Consider the following 27,090-nt stretch of genomic DNA (forward strand, 5'->3'; position numbering starts at 1 on the left):
CCCACAGACACGTGGGAATCACTAGTTACAAACAATTTCTTTGTACATAAGTATCAGGAGTCACAGTAAATGATGGAGGCACAGACGGGCTATTTGATTGGCTCAGGAGGGGGTTGTCCCTTGGGGGGAACAAGGGGCTGATGTTGAGGTCCCCAATACTTTCATTACATCGATTGGTTTTTAATTGTAGCAGTTTGCTCTTCTCTTCTCTGCTTTCCAGACTACAGAAATACTTCCCTTTAATTCCCACAATTCTTATGTTGCTGCTCCAGTCTGTGAATCAGAGAGCATGATGGGCATCAGCATTGGACTGGGGTCCCCCCCACACACGGCCCCCCACCGCCCCAGACACAAAAGCTCCTCTTTTTTTCCCCCAGCCCAGTCTGACCCTGCGAGGCATGATGGGAAGCGGAGGAGAGTGGTGGGAGTAGTTGGGAAAGCATCAAACTGCTTTGAATGGGTTTTAAACCCAGTGAGAATGAGGAATGAATGGATATTGGGAAGTTGTATCAGGAGTCAGAGGCAGCAGTGCAGAGAAAGGGACAGACACAATGACAGTTACACAGAACTATAAACCCAGTGAGAATGAGGAATGAATGGATATTGGGAAGTTGTATCAGGAGTCAGAAGCAGCAGTGCAGAGAAGAGAAAGGGACAGACACAATAACAGTTACACAGAACTATAAACCCAGTGAGAATGAGGAATGAATGGATATTGGGAAGTTGTATCAGGAGTCAGAAGCAGCAGTGCAGAGAAGAGAAAGGGACAGACACAATGACAGTTACACAGAACTATAAACCCAGTGAGAATGAGGAATGAATGGATATTGGGAAGTTGTATCAGGAGTCAGAAGCAGCAGTGCAGAGAAAGGGACAGACACAATGACAGTTACACAGAACTATAAACCCAGTGAGAATGAGGAATGAATGGATATTGGGAAATTGCTCAGATTTAGATTTTCTGTTGTTAAAGGATAAGTAAACCTTAAAAAATAAGTGAATGTAAAATTGATGAGGGGGATATTCTAAGCACTTTTGCAATGTACATCCATTATTTATTTTTAATGCCAAGATATTAAGGGATACATGTACTGTTACTATGAATGAATTGTGTTACAACAGCGCCACCTGCTGGTCATTTTCCCACCAGTCTGACCAGCAAGTAGTCAAGGAAGTTGTCAGGAGAAAGAAAGAGGCTGATGTTCTTCTGCTTAGGAAAGATGTGAGAAAGGTTTCTAATTTTATTCCTAAGCAGAAGAACATCAGCCTCTTTCTTTCTCCTGACAACTTCCTTGACTACTTGCTGGTCAGACTGGTGGGAAACTGACCAGCAGGTGGCGCTGTTGTAACTAAATTCATTCATAGTAACAGCACATGTATCCTTTAATATCTTGGAATTAAAAATAAATAAATAATGAATGTACATTACAAAAGTGCTTAGAATAGCCCCTCATTCATTTTACATTCACTTATTTTTAAGGCTTACTTATCCTTTAAGGGAAACTTTATTTTTGGGTTTATTTCCCCTTTAATGAGTGAGATTACAGACAGGAAGTAGAACTATGACAAGCAGCCATTTCCTGTGCCTCCCGATGTTCGGTTTCGGTTCTGATCCTGTGATTTTGCAGTTGGACCTTCTGGTCTGTATTTCTGGGAGGAACCCAAAGTGTCTGTAATGCCGAGAAGGGGCCAAGTGAGTGGCCAGTGCTGAGCTCAGTCTTTTGGGGGTCCCACTCTCAGTCGGGCCCCCCACGTATTTGTTACAAAGCTACAGGTATTTGAAACCATTGGAACCTCTTGGCCCAGATGTGAGAGGGTAGAATTCAGTCGATTAGGGATCAGCCCCAGAGGTGCTTCAAGCTCGAGTTAGAGGAACGTCTATGGCATCAATAAGCCCAAATTCCACCCAAATTGGACATCAGACTGGGGCCCCTTGGTCCAGTCCTGCAATTTGGAGCCAGTGGAGTCGTCTCTCTGCTCAGTAGAAGGTCCCCAGGTGGGTTCCCAGTTGCCCCCCATGTTGCCTTGTGATGCCCTGGCCGGGGTACAGTCCCCCAGTGGGTGCTGAGCTGAAGTACTGGACTGGGATGAGGGTGGGGAGGGTGGGAGACTGAGGGTGATGGGAAGGTAAGGGCCCGGGGGGTTTGGCTTGGGGTGAATAATAGTTCCCTTCAGGGTATTTGGGGATGGGGGGGTCGTTGTTATGCGACTGCTGCACCACCTGGATCCCCTGGAAGTCAAACCTGTAGGCGTATCTCTTCCCATGAACTTTACTCATGATGTTCTTGTCATAATAATAGCGCAGGGCCCGGCTCAGCTTGTCGTAGTTCATGTTGGGTTTACTCTTGCGCTCGCCCCAGCGCCGGGCAACTTCATCGGGGTCCGTCATCTTGAACTCCCCGTTCAGTCCTTCCCACGCGATGCAACTGGAATTGCAACTGTCAGACAGGAGCTCCAATAGAAACTGCCACAACTGAATCTGCCCACTGCCTGTGGGAACACACAGAGAGAGAGGGGGTTAGGGGCAAATGGGACCCAGAATGGGGCAAAACAAAAGAGGGGGTTAGGGGTAAATGGGACCCAGAATGGGGCAAAACAGAGAGAGAGGGGGTTAGGGGCAAATGGGACCCAGAATGGGGCAAAACAGAGAGAGGGGGTTAGGGGTAAATGGGACCCAGAATGGGGCAAAACAAAAGAGGGGGTTAGGGGTAAATGGGACCCAGTCTGGGGCAGGAACACACAGAGAGGGGGTTAGAGGGATGTGTTTGCCTTTGCTAAAGGATTGTGCACTTCCCTATAGGATATTTGTATATATGTGATTATTCTTATGAGTGGGGGCAGCCATGATTTCTCGTATGAGTTACATCAGCCACGCCCTCTACTAATACAGGTCCCTGCAGTGGCCAAATCGCTGATCTTCATTGTCCTATAGTTTAGGGACATCCAATACAGTAACAGATCCCTCACCCCCTAACCGGCCTTTGGGAATGTCCCCTCTACCCACTATTTTGGGCCCCCAGTGTAAGAACCACTTCTCTAACGTTGCACTAATCACACCTTCTCTATTGTATATTTATAATTGTGACACGGGGCAAGTTGGATCTGAGGAAAGCCTTTGCCTTTAAGTGGAATCATTGTGAAACCTGAACTTTAATATAATCTACTCTCTTTCTTAGTTCCCCTTTAAAGAAGACTCACTGCATCTATAGGGGGGAGGACTCCCCATCAGAGATTACAAATTGCTGTCTGTCCGTCCATCGTTCAGTTAACGAGCTCTTGTCACATGGTCGCTAAGTGGCTTTGCTCCAGTAATTAAAACACTGGCACATTTGTCCCCTAAATCCGGGGATATTAAAGTGGCAGACGCACCATGTGGGGCGAGAATTAAGCACTCGCTGCCTGCTGGGCCCTTTATTCAGCTAATGGGAAACAAAAACACCAGGGGCCGACTGACTAAATACATTTGTTCAACATGATGATGGGGGGGGTTGAAACCTGAGCCGGGAGGAAATAGGGAGATAATTAGTCAACTAATGAAATAATCAGGTGCTTAATGGGGATTACACAGTTGTTTGTTTATAGACACGCTATTGGCTAATCCAGGGACGACATGGGGCCCCTGTAACAACCGTCCCTGAATTCCCTCCCCTGGGAGACAAGCAGCATCCAGGCAGCTAATAATATTATTGGATTTCATAAAAAGGGCTCTTCTCCTTTAAATTAACTGTTAGTATGATGTAGAGCGGGATATGATGACAATTTGCAATTGGTTTTCATTTTTTATTATTTGTGGTTTTTGCGTTATTTAGCTTTTTATTCAGCAACTGTCCAGTTTGTAATTTCAGCCGTCTGGTTGCTAGGGTCCAAATTCCCCTAGCAACCATGCACTGATTTGAATAAGAGACTGGAATATGAACAGGAGAGGCCTGAATAGAAAGATGAGTAATAGAATTAAAAAAAGTGTATCCTTAATGAGCATTTGTTTTTTAGATGGGGTCATAACCCCCCATTTGAAAGCTAAAAAAACTATAAAAAAAGAAAAAAGTAACACCAATTGAAAAGTTGCTTAGAATGGGCCATTCCATAACATACTAAAAGTTAACTTAAAGGTGAACCATCTCTTTAACACTTGGGGCCCAATAAGCTAGGGGTGCACCGACTCCACTATTTTGGATTTGGCCAAACCCCCAAATCCTTCTCGAAAGATTCGGCCGAATACCGAACCGAATCTGAATCTTAATTTGCATATGCAAATTAGGGGTGGGAAGGGGAAACATTTTTTACTTCCTTGTTTTGTGTCAAAAAGTCATATATTTTCCCTCCCCACCCCTAATTTGCATATGCAAATTAGGGTTCGGTTCGGCCGGGCAGAAGGATTTGGCCGAATCTGAATCCTGCTGAAAAAGGCCGAATCCTGTCAGAATCCCGAACCGAATCCTGGATTCGGTGCATCCCTACAAAAAGCACTACAGGGGCCCCAAGTATCGCTCTGTTTCTTGTCCCATGAAGGGGCAGAAGTAATAGCGCCCTCCTCATCCAATGGGATCACTAGTGCCCAGTCAATTACTCTCTACAATATGGAAATTGACCCTTAAAGGCACCACTAGTGATGGGCGAATAAATTTGCCGTCGAGAATTTGCTGTGAATTTCCGCATTTCGCCGCTGCAAATAAATTAGTGAAACTGGCACGAAAAATAAGCTGGCGTCCAAACATTTTGGACGTCGGCGGAAATGTCGCTCGCGTCAAAACCGCCGCGCATCAACATTATTCGGAAGCCCATTGACTTTAATGCCTGCGTCAAAATTAACGTTTTGCAATTTGTACGCTGTTTCGCGAATTTCGTGAGAAATTCGCACATTTTTTAGCAAAACGAAAAGGGAGAAATTGGCCCATCACTAGTGACCACCAGGTTCAGCTTTTTGCCTCCCCCACTTGCCCCATTACAGAAGTGGCCCCTGACTGATATTATAAAGGGGGTAAATGAACAGCCCTGCAAAACTTGAACTGGATTAGAAGCGATTGTGACTCACCTGGATTAGAGAGGCGACTGCTCGTGGGCCCGAAAACCTGGTAAGGATCTGTGGGAGAGAACGGAACTGGTTATTCTTTGTTTGAACAATAAGAACAGAAATAATAGGGGTATCACCAAAGACCCCCGTTAGATTGGCTGTAAATTCAATACTCACCTTCAGTGCTGCGCCCAGTGTTAGTGGTACTTGTGATTCCTGGTGTCAGCGGAGGGGAAACTGTGAGATAAAACATTTCCCTTGAGATCATACAGTAAACTAATTATAAAAACACAGTATCACCCCATTGGGGTCACAACACACATACCCCCCCATCCAATTTTGCTCATAGTCTGTACAGAGAGATCCCATAAAACTATGGCAGCATAGGTATTCCCTGTACTAAGCACAATTCAGCAGGAACAGCCCCTAAGTTTGCTCATAGTCTGTACAGAGAGATTCCCATAAAACTATGGCAGCATAGGTATTCCCTGTACTAAGCACAATTCAGCAGGAACAGTCCCTAAGTTTGCTTATAGTCTGTACAGAGAGATCCCATAAAACTATGGCAGCATAGGTATTCCCTGTACTACTCATTAACCCTAGTAAAAGACAAATAGGTTGAAGGGCTGTATGTGTGTATGTGATATATTTAGAATATAGGATGAGACCAAATACTATTTGTACATAGTGGATAAGGATGATCAGTAATTATTTGGAGCTTAAAAACATTCCTGGGGGTGTTCTGACTCCCTTCTGCTGCACACATGTTCCTTAGTGAGTATCTGGGAGGTACAAACTCTTCCCCTATAACAAGGTGTCACATAGTTCAGCCCAATGATGAATCCTCAGACCCCTCATTGGTCAGACCTTGGGTTACAGGTGCTCAGCTGGGCAGTGTTTAATAGAATAATAATAGGAATAATAATTCTTTAGGATTAAGATTAAATATATTCATTGATTACTCATTGTCATTAGGTTAATTGAAATGTAAATTATGGAATTAAAGTCATGTCTATTCTCAGCCACTGCCTGTCCCAAACTATTCTGTGCACTGCTGGTTATGATATCTGAAACAATGTAGCAGAGAACACAAAGGGTCGGTCAGATACTGCTCTCTGCATATTTATGTACAACTACCTGCCATAATTATAAAGCCAATGTATAGAGAAATGACATCTTACCTCTATGGACTGTACCACCCGACGAGCTCCAGCTCTGTCTCCTCACATCTTCATACAGGGGCTCTGTAATGTAACACAATAAAGTCAATAAAGGGCAACAAGACATTTACTTTTCCCCTGCTGCCATAGTTTTATGGGATCTCTCTGTACAGACTATGAGCAAACTTAGGGACTGTTCCTGCTGGATTGTGCTTAGTACAGGGAATACCTATGCTGCCATAGTTTTATGGGATCTCTCTGTACAGACTATGAGCAAACTTAGGGGCTGTTCCTGCTGAATTGTGCTTAGTACAGGGAATACCTATGCTGCCATAGTTTTATGGGATCTCTCTGTACAGACTATGAGCAAACTTAGGGGCTGTTCCTGCTGAATTGTGCTTAGTACAGGGAATACCTATGCTGCCATAGTTTTATGGGATCTCTCTGTACAGACTATGAGCAAACTTAGGGGCTGTTCCTGCTGAATTGTGCTTAGTACAGGGAATACCTATGCTGCCATAGTTTTATGGGATCTCTCTGTACAGACTATGAGCAAACTTAGGGGCTGTTCCTGCTGAATTGTGCTTAGTACAGGGAATACCTATGCTGCCATAGTTTTATGGGATCTCTCTGTACAGACTATGAGCAAACTTAGGGGCTGTTCCTGCTGAATTGTGCTTAGTACAGGGAATACCTATGCTGCCATAGTTTTATGGGATCTCTCTGTACAGACTATGAGCAAACTTAGGGGCTGTTCCTGCTGAATTGTGCTTAGTACAGGGAATACCTATGCTGCCATAGTTTTATGGGATCTCTCTGTACAGACTATGAGCAAACTTAGGGGCTGTTCCTGCTGAATTGAGCTTAGTACAGGGAATACCTATGCTGCTATAATTTTATTATATTGCTCTTCTATATGTGATGTCCAACAAGCTCTTGAGATCTCTCACCTGTTTTCACTGGGTGCCGTGGTGCTACCTGGTGTGCGGGTGCAGCTGGTACGACTGAGTAGGTGAATGTTGGACTGTCTGTAAAATAAAATAAATAACAATATGAATCCAAACCCATAATGAAACTGATACTATATTAATAAATAGATTCTGCATTTCGCCACTAGGTGGAGCTTGCATTGAGAATTAACAGCAGGGCAAATATTTGTGCTTAAGGTGTTGGAATATGGCATTGCTGCAAAGGCTCCAGATGCCAAAACTGAGCAATTTTATTGCTCAGTTTATCATTTAGGTTCAGGAGCCATTCAACTGCCCAACCAGGTGGGTTTAGGAATTATGACAATTACGTACTCTGACGCAGGTAGGCCAAGTGTGACATCAGCATTTCGGTGCTGTAAGACGAGGCCATTCGTAGGAAATCTTCGCGCGTCATACGACACAGTTCCTTCCCATCGACTCCCTGCATCAGAGAGGTATTTACATCACACAGTCCGTACTCCTTCACTGCCCAGTCCAACCACTGGGAGACGTGGTCCTGACTCCACACCAGAGGGTCTGGGATTGGAAAAGGGAAAAGTCATTAGTAGTCGGGCCTTGCGATTGGCTCTTACTCACTCTTTGATGGACCAATCCTGTTTCCCCACAACCTCTTACCCGCTGGCACTATCACTCTCTTCTCTTCATCCCCATTGGTGTGAGGTGGAGGGGCGGAGCCGTTGGTCGGGATGTCGGTGTAAGTGGAGTGGTAGGTTGAGTGCACCGCGTTGTCACCGACACCTTCCGTTTTATCAACTCGTATCGATCCCACCGTCTGGATCCTGAGGGCAGGGACAGAAAACAGGCAGTTGGACCATTGCCCTTTACCATATAGGCTCCCTCACTTTGGAGGTATTAGGTAAGGTTAGTTGGGTTCAGATTTGGGGTGAATAAGAACTTTATAAGATCACCTTAGAAAATGGATTCAGAGCATTGCATTAACCTCAGACATGCTGATAAAATCACTGCAGAAAACTGATTCAGAGCATTCGCTTTAACACCAGTCATGCCAGTAAGATCACTGTGGGAAATAAGTCAGTGCATTGTTTTAACCCCTAGACATGCCAATAAGATCACTGCAGAAGATAATTGAGAGCATTACTTTAACCCCAGACATGCCAATAAGATCACTGCAGAAAAAAATTGAGAGTACTGCCTTTACCCCAGACATACCAGTAAGGTCATTACAGAAAACTGATTCAGTGCACTGCATTAACCCCAGATAGGCCAGTAAGATCACTACAGAAAACTGATACAAAGAATCGCCCCACCCACTTTTGCAGAAGCAAATTCCCAGAGGAACAAAGTTGTGGTGCTCTTTTTTTTAACTGCAGAAAACATGATAGGCGCATTGCTTTAATGAAAAGTTCAGTGTACAGATACAAACTGGCTAAATAGATAGGCTGTGTAAATAAAAAATGTATCTAATATAGTTAATTAGGCAAAAATGTAATGTATAAAGGCTGGAGTGACTGGATGTGTAACATAATAGCCAGAACATTACTTCCTGCTTTTCAGCTCTCTTGCTTTCCACTGATTGGTTAAGGGTAAGGACACACGAGGAGATTCAGGGAGATTTTGTCGCCTGGCTACTAATCTCCTTGTCTTTTGAGCAACTATCTCCCTGAACTGCCTCAGCGTTTTTCCCCATAGGCTACAATGAAAAGTTGCCTGCGCTAATGCACACACGGTGATGCGTTTTCAATAGTTGCCCAAAGTTGCCTCAGTGAACTGCAGAATACTGATTCAGAGCATTGCATCAACCTAAGGCATGCCAATATGCCATGGATGTTAGATCACTACAGAAAACTGATTCAGAGCATTGCATTAACCCTGGGCATGCCAGTATACCATGGCTGTGAGATCACTACAGAAAACTGATTCAGAGCATTGCATCAACCCCAGACATGCCAGTATGATCATTACAGAAAACTGATTCAGAGCATTGCATTAACCCCAAGTATGCCAGTAATCCATGGCTGTTAGATCACTACAGAAAACTGATACAGAGCATTGCATTAATCTCAGGCATGCCAGTATGATCACTACAGAAAACTGATTCAGAACATTACATTAACTCTGGGCATGCCAATATGCCATGGCTGTTAGATCAGAAAACTGATTTAGAGCATTGCATTAACCCAGTATGTCATGGCTGTGATATCACTACAGAAAACTGATTCAGCAACGATCCAGCCTCCTCCACCATCTCTAACATCACATTATGTATAAAACTGCTGTGTGACACGTAATAACCCCCCGCATTACCTCCTTCTCCCTCTCTCTATTTTCTACACTTTCTTCTCTTTCCTTTTAATTTGTTTTATTTTCCTTGTCTCTGACATGTTGCCATATTTTTATCAGAAACCTGCGCTGCAATGACAGATTTGGGTCTAAAATACTGTAGCAGCAACAGTGTAAGTTTCCTTGTTTATTTCTGTTCTTTTTATTTAGAAATCCAACAGTTTGATATAGAATATGAGATACAGACAATAGCAACAACCCCAGTCATGTCAGTAAAAGAACTGCAGAAAATGGATTCAGAGCATTGCCTTCAGCTGATAGTCTAGCTTTTAGCAGTTGCTGGTGGGTGCTGTGGATGCTGTGGGTGCTGATGGTTGGAAATGAGTGTTCTACTGTTTTCTAGCTTGTAAGATCCTAATAAGGATGTACGGCACGTGGACAGGGTTGCCAACTTTTTTGGAAAAAAATACCGGCCTTCCTATATACTTCGATTTTTTCCCTATTAATAACATTGGGGTCAAGCTTCATTTTTACCGGCCAGGCCAGTAAAATACCAGCCAGGTGGCAAGAGAACACGTGGAAAAGCTGCACAGAAACAAGTACAGGTTGAAGCAGTAAAACCGACACAGACTCACCTTGTTCCAGGTATATCCTCTGCCTCCTGCTTGATGCTATGATGCCTCTCTGTGGATGGCACCCAGGGGTGCTCCGTTAAGGCTCCGCGCTCTTTAATGCGAGGTGAATAATCGTCTGGAATCTCCGTCTTGAGCGGCGGGTGAGAAAACATGGTGTGATCCTCACTGACCACTGACAGAGCCTCCTGGGAGGAAAGAGAATCAGTGGTGAATTAGCCCTCGGACACTTTTCTCTTAGAAATGTTAAAATTGGTTCAACTCCAACTTCCCCTTCTGCTGGTGGGTGCTGGGAGTCACAGATAAACAAAAACAGTGGGAAACATTCATTTCCTATCCCAGTGTAATACCTCATATCAGTACTGAAACCGTTATCAACCAATCAGCAATTACCTCTCATCTGTCTAGTGAAGGTAGAATAATGAAAGCAGACATCTGATTGGTTGGTAAAAGAGACCATTTAGTTCCAGGTACAGAACAGACTCACTTTAGAGTTCATTGTCCTGACCCATAAGAACTATGCTGCCAAGATTTTATTGGAACTCTCTGTACAGACTATGAGCAAACTTAGTGGCTGTTCCTGCTGAATTGTGCTTAGTACAGGGAATACCTATGCTGCCATAGTTTTATGGGATCTCTCTGTACAGACTATGAGCAAACTTAGGGGACTGTTCCTGCTGAATTGTGCTTAGTACAGGGAATACCTATGCTGCCATAGTTTTATGGGATCTCTCTGTACAGACTATGAGCAAACTTAGGGGACTGTTCCTGCTGAATTGTGCTTAGTACAGGGAATACATATGCTGCCATAGTTTTATGGGATCTCTCTGTACAGACTATGAGCAACGCTTGGCCTGTACAGAGATAGAATTAGCCTGTGTAGCAGAAGCCAGGAGTAAACAGAATTGGAGGAGAACTCACTTTTGCTACTTTGTGTCAAGAGTCAGAACCAGAAAACAGAAAGGGAAGGACTGACACAGTGACAAATAACCATAAGGCCAGTGAGAATGAGGAATGAATTGATATTGGGAAGTTGCTCAGAATTAGATTTATTTTTATAATAAATGGTCCCAGGACAATGAACCCCAGAAAGAGATCAGAGGGGCACAGAGGTGACAGTCAGGGGGAGTTGGTACAATGTATGAGGTGAGAGGAGTAAAACAATAGGAGGGTCGGATACAATGTTGGGTCGTATGAGGAGAGAGATAGGAGGGTCGGTGCAGCATCTGTTGCCTCTTCCTGTTTATTGGGGGTTCCCTGCAGTCTATAGATCAGCCCAGCACTGACACTCACAGCTATTTCTGGCTGATAAAATACGAGAAACAGTTAAACTCAAGGCTGCGGCACTGCCTGCGACCCACTAATAATTCCCTATAGGAACTTGTTCTCATACACGACTTCTGCCCCAAACCCAGGGAAACAGAAGGGGAAATGTTTCTCACCCAGTCATCCGTCTCCCCCAAACTCATTATATATTCCTCTCATTTATATAATGTCTCCCCGATATCCATTCATTCCTCAGTCTCTGTAACTGTCATTGTGTCTGTCCCTTTCTCTTCTCTGCACTGCTGCCTCTGACTCCTGATACAACTTCCCAATATCCATTCATTCCTCATTCTCACTGGGTTTATAGTTCTGTGTAACTGTCATTGTGTCTGTCCCTTTCTCTGCACTGCTGCTTCTGACTCCTGATACAACTTCCCAATATCCATTCATTCCTCATTCTCACTGGGTTTATAGTTCTGTGTAACTGTCATTGTGTCTGTCCCTTTCTCTGCACTGCTGCTTCTGACTCCTGATACAACTTCCCAATATCCATTCATTCCTCATTCTCACTGGGTTTATAGTTCTGTGTAACTGTCATTGTGTCTGTCCCTTTCTCTTCTCTGCACTGCTGCTTCTGACTCCTGATACAACTTCCCAATATCCATTCATTCCTCATTCTCACTGGGTTTATAGTTCTGTGTAACTGTCATTGTGTCTGTCCCTTTCTCTTCTCTGCACTGCTGGTTCTGACTCCTGATACAACTTCCCAATACCCATTCATTCCTCATTCTCACTGGGTTTATAGTTCTGTGTAACTGTCATTGTGTCTGTCCCTTTCTCTTCTCTGCACTGCTGCCTCTGACTCCTGATACAACTTCCCAATATCCATTCATTCCTCATTCTCACTGGGTTTATAGTTCTGTGTAACTGTCATTGTGTCTGTCCCTTTCTCTGCACTGCTGCCTCTGACTCCTGATACAACTTCCCAATATCCATTCATTCCTCATTCTCACTGGGTTTATAGTTCTGTGTAACTGTCATTGTGTCTGTCCCTTTCTCTTCTCTGCACTGCTGCCTCTGACTCCTGATACAACTTCCCAATATCCATTCATTCCTCATTCTCACTGGGTTTACATTGTTTATATTCACTGCACTGCTGGTTCTGACTCCTGAAACATTAGCAGAGCCAGCTGGGGAAAAACGGATTTATTTGTTTATCTGTGGTCTCTTTTTGTCTTTCTCTTGCTCTAAACTGGCCCCACCCAAAGGTGCCACTATAAGAACGTGAGGCGCGGGGGGGGGGGGAGTGGGTCTCATAGAAACTGCAGCGTTTGCTGATACAACGCTTTGCCTTTATCTTGTGGGGAAATCAATAGAGCAGCTTTTATTTTCCTGTAACATCTCTCCCATCATCTCCCATGAGCAGAACATTAACTATTTATTGTACCCCCCCCCCAGTTCTGCCCAAAGGCCCCAGAATAATGTAATTTAGAGCACAATGACGACAGTTACAATCTGTTCCCCCCTCTCTCTCTCTCTCTCTCTCTCTCTCTCCCGCCTGGGACTCGTATTCGTCTCGACTTCTGAAATCTGGGTAACCACATGCAGCGTCCCACCCATGCACCCCACCCTGCGATCTGTCTGCCTCCTCCAGACGTTACTGATATGTCAGAGCTGGGAAATAACAATGAGATACGGCACAATCTGAGGCAGGGGGGACCCTAACCCTGTGGGAAAAGTTTGTAGTTGGGACAACAATGTTGGATGTTGGGGGGGAGGGGTTACTGACCCTAAAAAAACAGGGCAGTAGTTCACTTAATATGTGCACAGGGTCCCCCAATCAGGAGTCTGTATGTCACTCCACCTCCTCCCACTGCACCCATAGGAATTCTGTGCTTCAGTCTCACATAACTCCACTGCTGCAACAATAAGTTCTCCCCTTACCCCACAGTAATACACCCCAGGGACACTTACCCCTCCTGAACCAACAGCAGGACCTTCTTTATTGTGCATTTAAATTACTCCCTCTCCTACTCACAGTCGCTTCTACCCCTAGTGCAATTACACCTGCTGCACCCACAATGGATCATCCCCTGAAACTCTCGCCCTTTTTCAAAGGGGTTGTTCACCTTTAAATTAACTGTTAGTATGATATAGAGAGGGATATTCTGAGACAATTTGTAATTGGTTTTCATTTTCTATTTATTTGTTTATTTGTCTATTATTTGTGGTTTTTGACTTATTTAGCTTTTTATTCAGCAGCTCTCCAGTTTGCAATTTCAGCAGTCTGGTTGAAGACCAATTGAAAAATTGCCTAGAATTAGCCATTCTATAGCATACTAAAAATTATCTTAAAGGGGAACCAGTCCTTTAATTAAGGCTGATAAGGACAGGAGAAATGCATTTAATTATATGTACGTATGTGTGCATTAACTAACCTCTACAGGGATTCTTTAACCACTTCCCAACACCCACGTGCACTGCTCTGTCTGCCCAATGAATTGAGAAACACCTTTAGGTGAAGCAGTAATGGCCCTTATCTGCCCAAAGCAACTTCCTCTTGTCTGTTACTTCTCCTTTAACTCGACTCTCTCGGCTCTGAGCCAACCCACCCCCAATAGGAGAGTAGGACACCTTCAAGTTAACTTTTAGTATATTATAGAATGGCTAATTTTAAGCAACTTTTAACTTTTTTATTGTTTTTGACTCATTTGCCTTTATCTACTCTTTCTTGCTTTCCTTTAGAGGTCACTGACCCCATGTCAATTGTTATTGCTACTTTTTATCCCTCATTTTTTTTTATTTAGGCTTCTCCTATTTATATTCCAGTCTCTTATTTAAATCAATGCATGGTTGCTAGGGGAAATTTGGACCCTAGCAACCAGACGGCAGAAACGGAAGAGCTGCTGAATAAAAAGCTAAATAACTCAAAAACCACAAATAATGAAAAATTAAAACCAATTGCAAATTGTCTCAGAATATCCTCATACTAAAAATGAATGTAAAGGTGAACAACGGCTCTCTGTTGCATTGCTTCAGGAGTCACAACTAGCAGTGCAGAGGAGATAAACAGCCAGAGGGATCATTAATTAAATCGATTTAAAACGAGTGAGACAATGGAATGAATGTATATTGGAAAGTTTCTTAGAATTACATTGCCATCTTTTTCAGGATTACATCCTTAGGGCTGGGACACACTGGACGATTTGGGGAGATTTAGTCGCCTGGCGACTAATCGCCGCGACTTTTCTCCCCGAATGCCTCCCATCGCTCTGCGCCTGGATAAAATGAAAAGTCACCGGCGCTAATCACACACAGCAATTCGTTTTCCAAAGTCGTCCAAAGTTGCCTCATGAGGAAACTTCAGGCGACTTCGGAAAACGAATCTCTGCGTGTGATTAGCGCAGGCGATTTTTCATTTTAGCCAGGCCAGAGCTAGGGAAGGCATTTGGGGAAGATTGGTCGCGGAAAGTCGCGGCGATTAGTCGCCAGGCGACTAAAACTCCCCAAATCACCCAGTGTGTCCCAGCTCTTAAAGGGAAAGACACAGCTTTGACAATAATATAAAGAAATATGGAATGGGGCCTCTAGAGGGCTCAACATGTAGCTATTGTAAAACTGCAACTCCCAGAATCCAAACTTGAGTATGTTATGGTAGATTTTGCACCTGCAATTCCCCAGCCCACCAGCTGGGGGCCCAAGTGTACCAGGCTGTACATTATACCGGTGCTTTATAGAAAGTTTATAGTAAAAAGTAACAAGGCGCTGATTTCCTATACACATGTCTCTGGATAAGGTGGGGGTCGAGGGCCAGTTGGGGGTTTGGGAGGAGGTGGGTGCCTGGTAGAGACTCAGGATGCTGAGCCGGAAGTTTCAGGTCTTCTGGTGCTTGTGATAAGCTCAGATAATGACTGTCACCCTCCTGCTTCCTGTACTGGGGGCGGCAGTTGGGGATGGGGAGGCTCTGGCTCGATTGAAAATAAGGAGAGATTTAGAAGAGAATAAAAATAATCATTAGTAGAAACTCTCTTTCCCAGAGAGAAGTAAATTTCACTTTAATTAGTGACAAAAAGTGAGATTATTGCCACCAAAATTCCTATTTTATAAATCCTAGCTGAGTGGGGAATAGAAAATATATTGAAAATAAAACTGGGGACAGTAAAATGGTATACACCCATTCAGATTGTAAGCTCTGTGGGGCAGGAGCCTCCTTCCTCGGCTGGAGCTGTCATATTGCTTCCCTCAACCAGTACAGCTTATTGTGTGCCCAGAACTTCTCTGTATTGGAACATTTATAACTACTACTTAAAAGTAATTGTATCCTAAACTGACTCAATGGACACAACTAAATATCAAGGCTGCAGGCTGAGTTATACAGGGAACTCTGAGTATCACTCATGTATTATAAGGAATAATGTACCCCCTACTGTAAATGATAAGGATATTAGAAGTCACTGAGGGGTTGTTCTGTGACCATATAAAGGCACAAGGCTGCAGGCTGAGTTATACAGGGAACTCTGAGTATCACTCATGTATTATAAGGGATAATGTACCCCCTACTGTAAATGATAAGGATATTAGAAGTCACTGAGGGGTTGTTCTGTGACCATATAAAGGCACAAGGCTGCAGGCTGAGTTATACAGGGAACTCTGAGTATCACTCATGTATTATAAGGGATAATGTACCCCCTACTGTAAATGATAAGGATATTAGAAGTCACTGAGGGGTTGTTCTGTGACCATATAAAGGCACAAGGCTGCAGGCTGAGTTATACAGGGAACTCTGAGTATCACTCATGTATTATAAGGGATAATGTACCCCCTACTGTAAATGATAAGGATATTAGAAATCACTGAGGGGTTGTTCTGTGACCATATAAAGGCACAAGGCTGCAGGCTGAGTTATACAGGGAAGACCAAAGGCCGAGTGCTTTTCTACAGGGTAATTACTAATATCATATATTTATAATAATACACAAATTTCAATGAATCATGTAACCAAAATGACATCACTAAGCACAGATTATAACTAAGTGATATCATTAGTGTATTCTATGGCATAATATACCCCCTACTGTAAATTCTAAGGATATTAGTAGTTACAACAGGAAATTCATGCCCATATAAAAGAATTCATACACAGGTCATGGAACAAAGAGGTGATTTCTATTCTCATATTTAAATGTAATGTAACGTATTTCTGATATTACACAAGTTTCAGCAAACAGAATTCTCATTAAATGTCAGTTGTCAGTGACAGGTTAAAGCTGAGCCCAAACTGCCAGATCAACAGATTGTGGGAGATTCTTTTCTGTCGAATTTAACAAAGACATTTCCTGCAATTGTTCAGACTGGGAGAGGCATTTGCTAATTAGGGGCATGAAAATCAACCAAATACTTGTGGTTTCCTTATGCAAAGCTACATTTGCATTATCAGAGCAACCTTGTGTAAGTGATGGACAGAGCTCTGTCCACTGTGTAAATGGTGGTGATAAGTACTAAATACTATATATTCACTATTCCCTAATGAGACAGTTAGAAGAGAGATAGGGAGATAAGAGGCAAAGTTGGGCAAGAGAGGGACAGTAGGACAAGATGGAGACAGTAGGACAAGATGGAGACAGTAAGGTAAGATGGAGACAGTAGGGCAAGATGGAGACAGTAGGACAAGATGGAGACAGTAGGACAAGATGGAGACAGTAGAGCAAGATGGAGACAGTAGGACAAGATGGAGACAGTAAGGTAAGATGGAGACAGTAGGACAAGATGGAGACAGTAGGACAAGATGGAGACAGTAGAGCAAGATGGAGACAGTAGAGCAAGATGGAGACAGTAGGACAAGATGGAGACAGTAGGGTGAGATGGAGACAGTAGGACAAGATAGAGACAGTAAGGTGAGATGGAGACAGTAGGACAAGACGGAAACAGTAGGACAAGATGGAGACAGTAGGACAAAAGGGAAACAGCTGGACAAGATGGAGGCAATAGGTTGAGATGGAGACAAGATGAAGACAGTAGGACAAGATGGAGACAGTAGAACAAGATGGAGACAGTAGGGTAAGATGGTGACACTAGGACAAGATGGAGACAGTAGGGCAAGATGGAGACAGTAGGGCAAGATGGAGACAGTAGGGCAAGATGGAGACAGTAGGACAAGATGGAGACAGTAGGGCAAGATGGAGACAGTAGGGTGAAATGGAGACAATAGGACAAGATGGAGACAGTAGAGTGAGATGGAGACAGTAGGACAAGACGGAAACAGTAGTTCAAGACAGAAACAGTAGGACAAGATGAGACAGTAGAACAAGATGGAGACAGTCGGGCAAGACAGAGACAGTAGGGCAAGATGGAGACAGTAGGGTAAGATTGACAAGATTGAGAGAGAAAGCAAAGACAAGCAAAGAGGAGTTACAATGCAAAACAGAGATAGGGCTGAGGTAGTGCCTAATAAGTTAGAAGAGGAAGAGGAGGGAGACAGAAGGGCAGGACAGAGATATTTCTTCTTTTAGGTTTAACCATTGGGGCACCCAAGTGTAAAAAATTTGTAAGCTTAAATAAATAAAACTTAATATATATATATATTAATAAAGAAGATGATTTTATTTTCTTGGGTTGCTCCACCTTACAGTGGTGTAAGATGTTACTGGTGCAGACATGTAAGTTATTTTATTGCCCTCCCAGGGGTCTTTTTACTGAGCTCTGAAATACTCACAGACAAGTGCTCATTACTTTTTACTACTGCAAGTGGGAATTGGAGTCCTTAGTGAGTGTTATAGTTCCCCTGTCTGAGCCCATATATATCTGTCTGTCTGTCCATTTATCCTTATGTCCAGCTTTACACAGGAGGGTTCAGGAGAGATTTTGGCTGATTCTTCCAGGTGCATTTGCTCCATGTTGTTTCGGTTGCTCAGACAACACTTGAGGCCTTGGTTTTTTCTATAGTCCCAAAGATTCTTGGTTGGATGAAGACCAAGGCTTTGATGATGCCACCAGCACTCTAGTGTAAGACGTGTGGGCAGTGTCAGTGCCATACATATATAAATATATATATATATATATATATATATATATATATATATATATATATATATATATATATATACATATAACCTTGACCTTGGGCATCATCTTATAACAGAAGGAAGAATGGATGGGGCAAGAGAACATGTTTCAGGTTACTCCACACTCAATGCTCTCGGCAGGACAATGGTCCAAACACAAACACAAGGCAACAAAGTTAATCCTACAATGGCCCAATCACAGGCCAGATCCCAATCCAACTGAGAATCTGTGACCCAATTGGAAAACAGAGGTGCACAAGCAGGACCCAACCAACCTGAATTTCCCAAAGCAAATGAGAACAACCCCCCCCCAAACAGTGTATGAAGTTGGCACAGCCCATGTTTTAGCACCAGAGATATAAAATGATGCCTGTGTTGTTCTACGACCTGCACTCACCTCCCTACAACTCCGAGCAGGGCACGTTACTATATCATTTTAACAATCCCCAATAAAGCGACTGCTGCTTCTTTACAATATTTTCCTTCTCGCCAGATGGAGAGTTAAACCCGCAATGTTTTCTTTTAATTTGGGGAGCAAATAAAGTGAACTTTAAAGCCTCTTTTAAACTGAGCCATTACAAGGAAACATTGATGTTAATCTGATGCTGCCCGGATCAGTTGTTACTCTCCCCCCAGCCAATCTGCTAATAGTTCCAGCTGACACTGCAGAGATGTACAAACCACACTGAGCAGCTTCTTGTGTTCTCCTACTAGTGGTTTCACTTCTAACGGCTGCACTGAGACTCCTTCCAACCTGAAAACGAATGCAGCTGATCTTACACTTACTGGAGCCCCCCTATCTATTAACCCTTTCTGTGCTGTAAATCAAGCTGCCCTGCATCTGTGTAAAGGTTCATCATACATTCACCTCTTTACTATGCTGAGCAGCACCTAGAGTATCACTTAAACTATGGGATAGCAGGTATAGTAGGGAGAGATGGTGTCTATAGTAACAGTGGATAATAGTCTCTGGGAAGGGAGTGTGACTGTGGGATAGCAGGTATAGTAGGGAGAGATGGTGCCTATAGTAACAGTGGATAATAGTCTCTGGGAAGGGAGTGTGACTGTGGGATAGCAGGTATAGTAGGGAGAGATGGTGCCTATAGTAACAGTGGATAATAGTCTCTGGGAAGGGAGTGTGACTGTGGGATAGCAGGTATAGTAGGGAGAGATGGTGCCTATAGTAACAGTGGGATAATAGTCTCTGGGAAGGGAGTGTGACTGTGGGATAGCAGGTATAGTAGGGAGAGATGGTGCCTATAGTAACAGTGGATAATAGTCTCTGGGAAGGGAGTGTGACTGTGGGATAGCAGGTATAGTAGGGAGAGATGGTGCCTATAGTAACAGTGGGATAATAGTCTCTGGGAAGGGAGTGTGACTGTGGGATAGCAGGTATAGTAGGGAGAGATGGTGCCTATAGTAACAGTGGATAATAGTCTCTGGGAAGGGAGTGTGACTGTGGGATAGCAGGTATAGTAGGGAGAGATGGTGCCTATAGTAACAGTGGATAATAGTCTCTGGGAAGGGAGTGTGACTGTGGGATAGCAGGTATAGTAGGGAGAGATGGTGTCTATAGTAACAGTGGATAATAGTCTCTGGGAAGGGAGTGTGACTGTGGGATAGCAGGTATAGTAGGGAGAGATGGTGCCTATAGTAACAGTGGATAATAGTCTCTGGGAATTGAGTGTGATTGTGGGATAGCAGGTATAGTAGGGAGAGATGGTGCCTATAGTAACAGTGGATAATAGTCTCTGGGAAGGGAGTGTGACTGTGGGATAGCAAGGTATAGTAGGGAGAGATGGTGTCTATAGTAACAGTGGATAATAGTCTCTGGGAAGGGAGTGTGACTGTGGGATAGCAGGTATAGTAGGGAGAGATGGTGCCTATAGTAACAGTGGATAATAGTCTCTGGGAAGGGAGTGTGACTGTGGGATAGCAGGTATAGTAGGGAGAGATGGTGCCTATAGTAACAGTGGGATAATAGTCTCTGGGAAGGGAGTGTGACTGTGGGATAGCAGGTATAGTAGGGAGAGATGGTGCCTATAGTAACAGTGGATAATAGTCTCTGGGAAGGGAGTGTGACTGTGGGATAGCAGGTATAGTAGGGAGAGATGGTGCCTATAGTAACAGTGGATAATAGTCTCTGGGAAGGGAGTGTGACTGTGGGATAGCAGGTATAGTAGGGAGAGATGGTGTCTATAGTAACAGTGGATAATAGTCTCTGGGAAGGGAGTGTGACTGTGGGATAGCAGGTATAGTAGGGAGAGATGGTGTCTATAGTAACAGTGGATAATAGTCTCTGGGAATTGAGTGTGATTGTGGGATAGCAGGTATAGTAGGGAGAGATGGTGCCTATAGTAACAGTGGATAATAGTCTCTGGGAAGGGAGTGTGACTGTGGGATAGCAGGTATAGTAGGGAGAGATGGTGTCTATAGTAACAGTGGATAATAGTCTCTGGGAAGGGAGTGTGACTGTGGGATAGCAGGTATAGTAGGGAGAGATGGTGTCTATAGTAACAGTGGATAATAGTCTCTGGGAATTGAGTGTGATTGTGGGATAGCAGGTATAGTAGGGAGAGATGGTGTCTATAGTAACAGTGGATAATAGTCTCTGGGAAGGGAGTGTGACTGTGGGATAGCAGGTATAGTAGGGAGAGATGGTGTCTATAGTAACAGTGGATAATAGTCTCTGGGAATTGAGTGTGATTGTGGGATAGCAGGTATAGTAGGGAGAGATGGTGTCTATAGTAACAGTGGATAATAGTCTCTGGGAAGGGAGTGTGACTGTGGGATAGCAGGTATAGTAGGGAGAGATGGTGCCTAAAGTAACAGTGGGATAATAGTCTCTGGGAAGGGAGTGTGACTGTGGGATAGCAGGTATAGTAGGGAGAGATGGTGTCTATAGTAACAGTGGATAATAGTCTCTGGGAAGGGAGTGTGACTGTGGGATAGCAGGTATAGTAGGGAGAGATGGTGCCTATAGTAACAGTGGATAATAGTCTCTGGGAAGGGAGTGTGACTGTGGGATAGCAGGTATAGTAGGGAGAGATGGTGTCTATAGTAACAGTGGGATAATAGTCTCTGGGAAGGGAGTGTGACTGTGGGATAGCAGGTATAGTAGGGAGAGATGGTGCCTATAGTAACAGTGGATAATAGTCTCTGGGAAGGGAGTGTGACTGTGTGATAGCAGGTATAGTAGGGAGAGATGGTGTCTATAGTAACAGTGGATAATAGTCTCTGGGAAGGGAGTGTGACTGTGGGATAGCAGGTATAGTAGGGAGAGATGGTGTCTATAGTAACAGTGAGGTTAACAGGACAGAATAGTTATAGCAGAGCAAGATTGCACCAGTAGTAGTTTATATCACTTGCTATTACAGTTTCTCAGGCAGTGCTACTATTAGTATTACAGATGACTGTGGATGATATACAGTGTGAGTAACCCATTGTGTGCTGTTAGGAGGACTATACATATATATATATAGAAAGAAAACCTTAATGCAGATGGTTGGGTTCCCTGCTACTATAGTATCACAGTATATAATAAAGACAGGAGCACTTTTTTCTCTTCTTTCAAAGCAATTTCAGTTTGTGGGTTGATTTCTGTTTCTTTGTTCCCCTTTTGAGAGAGGCTATAAATACCCGACATTATCACCTCGCAGTATATGTGACCGGGGGGAGATGGAGTGAAATACGAAGCAGCGAGCCAAGGAAATAGAACTGGTTAATTCCATTAAGAAATCCTATTCAAACTCTATTTGTGTGCACCTATTAACCCTTTATACATGCTCATGAGCCCACTGGCACTGAATTAGTCCCGGGCCTGTGGCCTGTGTTGACATAAAACATCTTGAGCCCAATATAGAGAAGTTCTTCGCTTTTCTTCTGCTTTAACCCATGCAGTGCCAGGTTCCCTCTCACCAAATGCCGCCCATTCCTCATTGTGTTGGCGTGGGAGTGAGAGAGTTAATATGAGACATGGCAGTTAGTGCAGGGCTTCTCAGCATGGTGAGGGTTACTCACTTCACTTATGAAAGCGGCGCTGATAAATAGCTGCAAAGCATCATGGGTAACTAACCGCAGAGCAGGAGGGAGCGAGCGTGAAAGAGAGTTTCATAAGAAAAGTGCAAATACACAAGCACATATACATCTCACCCAGTATCACACTTTGTATACACATGTTCATATACACATATATCTATAATCAGCGATATACACCCAGCACTATTGATGGGCGAATTTATTCGCCAGGCATGAATTTGCGGCGAATTCCCACAATTGTACGCCACCTGTTGCCAGGCTGTTGCTTTGGACCCGTATACAGCCCAATAATTAACCAAATTGTTCTGGAGGGGCCGAGGCAGACCCGGTATAGAAGTCCTATATCTATTGATTTACATTCATTTGTGCCAATTGTGAAAATTAGGGGCAGATTTATCAAAGCTAGAGGTGAATTTTCAAATTAAATGTTTTTTTTCGTGTACTTCGACTAGGGATTAGTCCAAATTTGATTCGAATTTGAAAAAAATCCAAAAATCCGAATATCGAAATTTATCATGTACTGTGTCTTTAAAAATTCGACTTCAACCATTCGCCATCTAAAACCTTCCAAATTGCTGTTTTATCCTATGGGGGACCTCCTAGAACCTATTTGGAGTCAATTGGTGGACTTTGAAAAACATGTTTTTTTTGGGAAAAACGTAGAATCGAATTCAATCGAATGCGGTTTTCCTTTGATTCGTATGATTCGAATTCAGCCGAATACGTACCTATTCGTACAAAAACTGACCTATTTGCCCAAAAAATAAACTTTCACTCAATTTTGGTTGGTCTACTTGAATTCGAATTTCGAAGTTTTTTCAATTGAGAGTTCCACCCTTGATAAATATGCCCTTATGTGTGTGATTGTGAATAATCAGCATTATTCCTGTGTTGGCTCAGTCCCTGGTTTGTGACATAGTTATAGTTATGTGCAATAGGAAGTTTAACCAAAACAACATTTCTTTAAAGGACCAGTAACACCAAAAAACATGTAACTTTTTTTTGTGCATTTGAAAACCAGGCCCTGTTACCCAGCAGGGGTGTCAGCCATGTGTAGGATTTAAAAAATGTAAAAACTAGTTTATAGGAAAAAGGTTGCTTAGTAACCAGGGGGAGCTATTGAAGATAAAACAGGTTCTAGGGGCCACACCATAACTGAAGCTTTGCAGAATAAAATGGGTTTAGTTCATGCTCAAATTCTATTTCTATAACCCTAGAATAAAACCCTCTCATGTAAAATAGAACCTGTGTTGCCAAGAAATCATTTATTTGTAGGTATTAAACGAACAAATACACTTTATGGGATTACTGCGCCTTTAAAAAAAAAAAACGAAACCAAAACAAAAATTGTACTCGATATAAAGTAACAAGAGAGGCTGATACATAACGAAATTTAATAATTAATAACTATTTTACCTGTCCGGAATCAATTTACTCTCATTCTATTCAATTCCAGCCAAGATCTAGCGCCAGATTTAGCCCCTTGCGCCTGAAATTAGCGTCACATTCCTGATTCAATACGAAGAACTGACGCCCCGCCCTTCCTTTCTTTATTAAACGGAAAATATTTATTTTTATCTTTGTTTAAACTGTATTGCGCTGGTCTGTTTTAAAAATAATGGCTTTTCATGCGAAAATTCGTTCTACTTATTAATATCGAAAAACTGTAATTGTTTTAAAACCAAAAACTGCTCTAATTATTGTGAACTAAGGAAACTGCGCCAATTCTGCGTTAAACGAGTTTTTATGCTTAAAAACGGCAATTCTCGCAAAATGTACGGCAAATAATGTTATGAAAATGTACAGTTCGTTTTGGAATAATTAGTGACATATATCATAAACAAAAATATAAATAAATACACATTTGCCTCCCTGGAAAACGCGGCTTAAAACATAAATCTGCATTAGTTTTTTTTACGCGCCTATTTATACAGTTTGATTTATTCTTCATAAAGAATCGGAAATATCGGTGTTACTGGGGGTTACACAATTGTAATTATTTCTTTTGTATTTATTTCTTTTTATTCATCCCATTTTAGAGTTCAGAATTCAGAAATAATAATATTCGAGTTATTGAATTGCCGGGAGGAAGTTTTCGATGCGATTAATTATATATTTAAATTGTAACTTAAATGAAAGGGTAAAATCGAAGCGAAAAAGTAAAAAAAAACAGTTTCTACATCTGCAGAAGGGGGAAATCAAATAATCGAAAAAAATTTGGTTCATAAAAATCCAAATATAATCGCAGAAAGATTGTTTTTTTAAAAATAAAATGTGTGTAGGGCAGTGGATTGAAACGAAAAGACTGGGGGGAAAATGAAAAGTAGAAATAATGGGATTGGTAGAACTGGGTTTCTTATAAATACACTCCCCCATACACACAGGGGCTCCCCAATAAAGGCACAGGGGTCTCAGATACCCAGAGAGGAGTAGGAGTCAGTCTGGGATGTGAATTTGTTATTTTGTTACGAATTATCGGTTATTTTGTGGTTTAGATGTTCCAGTTGCAACATTGAAAAAGAGAACCCACAATCTGAGTGGGGGAGGGGTAGAGAGAAGTGGGGGGTCATAAAGGCGGTAGATGAGACCAAGATTTTGGGGGGGGACAATTCTGAATGTGTGTTAGAGGTGACACTAGACTCCAGGAGTGTTTTTGGGGGAGCTGAGATATTAATAAGGGGTGCCATAAGATTAAACACGTTGGTGTGATGGGGAGGGGAGATGTTGAGAATTTGAAAATAAACAAAAAAATGACTATATCTATATATATATATATATATATATATATATATATATATATATATATATATATATATATATATATATATATATATATATATATATATATATATATATATACACACATCAAGATAATTATACACCGGCCAAACAATGTAGATAAATAATTTGTATAAATAACCAATAATTAAACTTTAGAACAAAAGAGTTAAACATAGTAAATAAATATATAGTAAATAAATATATAGTTAAATATATGTTAAATATATAGTAGATAAATATACTGGCCCACTATTGATTTATATATATCAGAATAATTCAAGATTCATTTTGAGAAAGGGCATTATAAATAGTAGATAAATATAAAGTCAAGGTGAGAAAGGCCTTGGAATACGCCAAAACGTTGGTCCTTTTTATCAATAAACAAATCTAAGATTTTATAAGACCTGAGAGTGTGGATCTTTTCTGTTGGACTATATATATATATATATATACTATATATAAATATATTGATAATGGGTTGAGTGCAGAGGACCTCTTGTAGTTGACTATATATATATTTATATACAAATAAGTCATGATTCATCTTGAGAAAAGGGGATTATAAATGGTAGATAAATATACAGGTCCACTATTGATTTATATATAAAAGAATAATTCATGATTCATCTTGAGAAAGGGGATTATAAATAGTAAATAAATATATAGTAAATAAATATACAGGCCTACTATTAATATATATATATATATATATATATATATATATATATATATATATATATATATATATATATATATATAAATATATACACGAATAATTCATGATTCATCTTGAGAAAAGGGGATTATAAATAGTAGATAAATATATAGTAGATACACAAAGATACACAGGCCTCCCTCCTGCCATTTGCTTATGAGTAGCACATAAATGTGTAGGGGGAATATCTCAAGTAGAGAAGATTTGGGTCCCCCCCATAGAGATTGTTACTGTGGGTGCCTGTTCTCACATAACACATAATTCTGTGACCTGATAGAGTTACAGAGAGTTGGTTTTAGGGAAAGTTCTACCCCCCCCCCATTATTCCCAACTCCCCCGTTTCTCCCTATCTAATTTCCCATCATCATTACCCACCTGTACATCTAGTGACTATCTGAGCCAGGGGATGGGACCTTCCTCCTCCATCATCTCCTCCTCCTCCTCCTCCTCTATCAGCAGGTGGTTCCTGGGGACCCCACTGAGGAGAAGACCCCCTAATCAGCCTGAAGTCCCCCATTGTAAGTCCCAGGCTTTGTCAGGACTCCCCCTGTCTGTTCGCTTTTTCTGGTGGTTTCGAGTGTTATTTAAGCTCAGACATGAACCACCAAGGGGAAGGAAGAGGAAATTTGGTACCAGAAGGAAAGAGTGGGGGCCCGGATTACCGCCCCAAGCCTGAGTGTGAGAAGAAGGGAGGGGGGATCCTGATCCAACGTCCAACAGACACAGGGGGTACAGGGGGTACAGGACTTACCTTGATAGTACAATCCATAGTACCTGCTGGAGCTGCTCTCCTGTGTAGGAGCCTCCCTATGCCATGATAAAGGTGCAGCTGAGTGTGCAGAGAATGGGGCCGGATGAGAGGCTGCGAGTGTGTGGTGTGTGTGTGTTAGTGTGTGTGAGTGTTAGTGTGTATCAGTTTGTGTGTGTGTCCCCTCTAGTTTTGGGAAGTGAGGTCACAGGCTGGTTTCCTTTGGTGACAGATGTTGCAAAATGAAACTTTCAGCTCATTGTTGCTCTTCTCTCTTTGGCTCTGCTGCTCTGTTAGAAGAGGGGGTGCAGGCAGCAATGTGGGGGCAGGTAAGGAGTGTCTGTGCGTAGGGGGTGATACAGAGAATTTGTAATAAAGGGGTAGTAACATTCTGCATAAAGACTTGCAATCAGCATTCCTTTATTGGGCCAAATCGCATACTTGGGTT

The 27,090-nt window shown here is 42.4% G+C and overlaps 1 protein-coding gene across 2 annotated transcripts; it reads right to left on the minus strand.

Annotated features, from left to right (window-relative positions):
• Positions 1-1,460: 1,460 nt before the first annotated feature.
• fli1b.L (Fli-1 proto-oncogene, ETS transcription factor beta L homeolog) lies at positions 1,461-26,813 on the minus strand. Of its 2 annotated transcripts, none has more exons than XM_018226569.2 (9): positions 26,646-26,813; positions 10,037-10,221; positions 7,776-7,939; positions 7,473-7,676; positions 7,122-7,199; positions 6,193-6,255; positions 5,189-5,248; positions 5,033-5,080; positions 1,461-2,490 (listed from the first exon to the last, which is right to left on the minus strand). In XM_018226569.2, the coding sequence occupies exons 1-9, from the start codon at positions 26,661-26,663 to the stop codon at positions 1,979-1,981; spliced, it is 1,332 nt and encodes a 443-aa protein (XP_018082058.1). In that variant the 5' UTR covers positions 26,664-26,813; the 3' UTR covers positions 1,461-1,978. The 2 variants fall into 2 exon arrangements, with proteins under 2 accessions (XP_018082058.1, XP_041425774.1); XM_041569840.1 differs by lacking the exon at positions 26,646-26,813 and adding an exon at positions 26,270-26,540.
• Between the last annotated feature and the right edge of the window lie 277 nt (positions 26,814-27,090).

This window comes from Xenopus laevis, chromosome 7L (genome assembly GCF_017654675.1).
Source record: "Xenopus laevis strain J_2021 chromosome 7L, Xenopus_laevis_v10.1, whole genome shotgun sequence".
Classification (NCBI taxonomy): Eukaryota; Metazoa; Chordata; class Amphibia; order Anura; family Pipidae; genus Xenopus; species Xenopus laevis.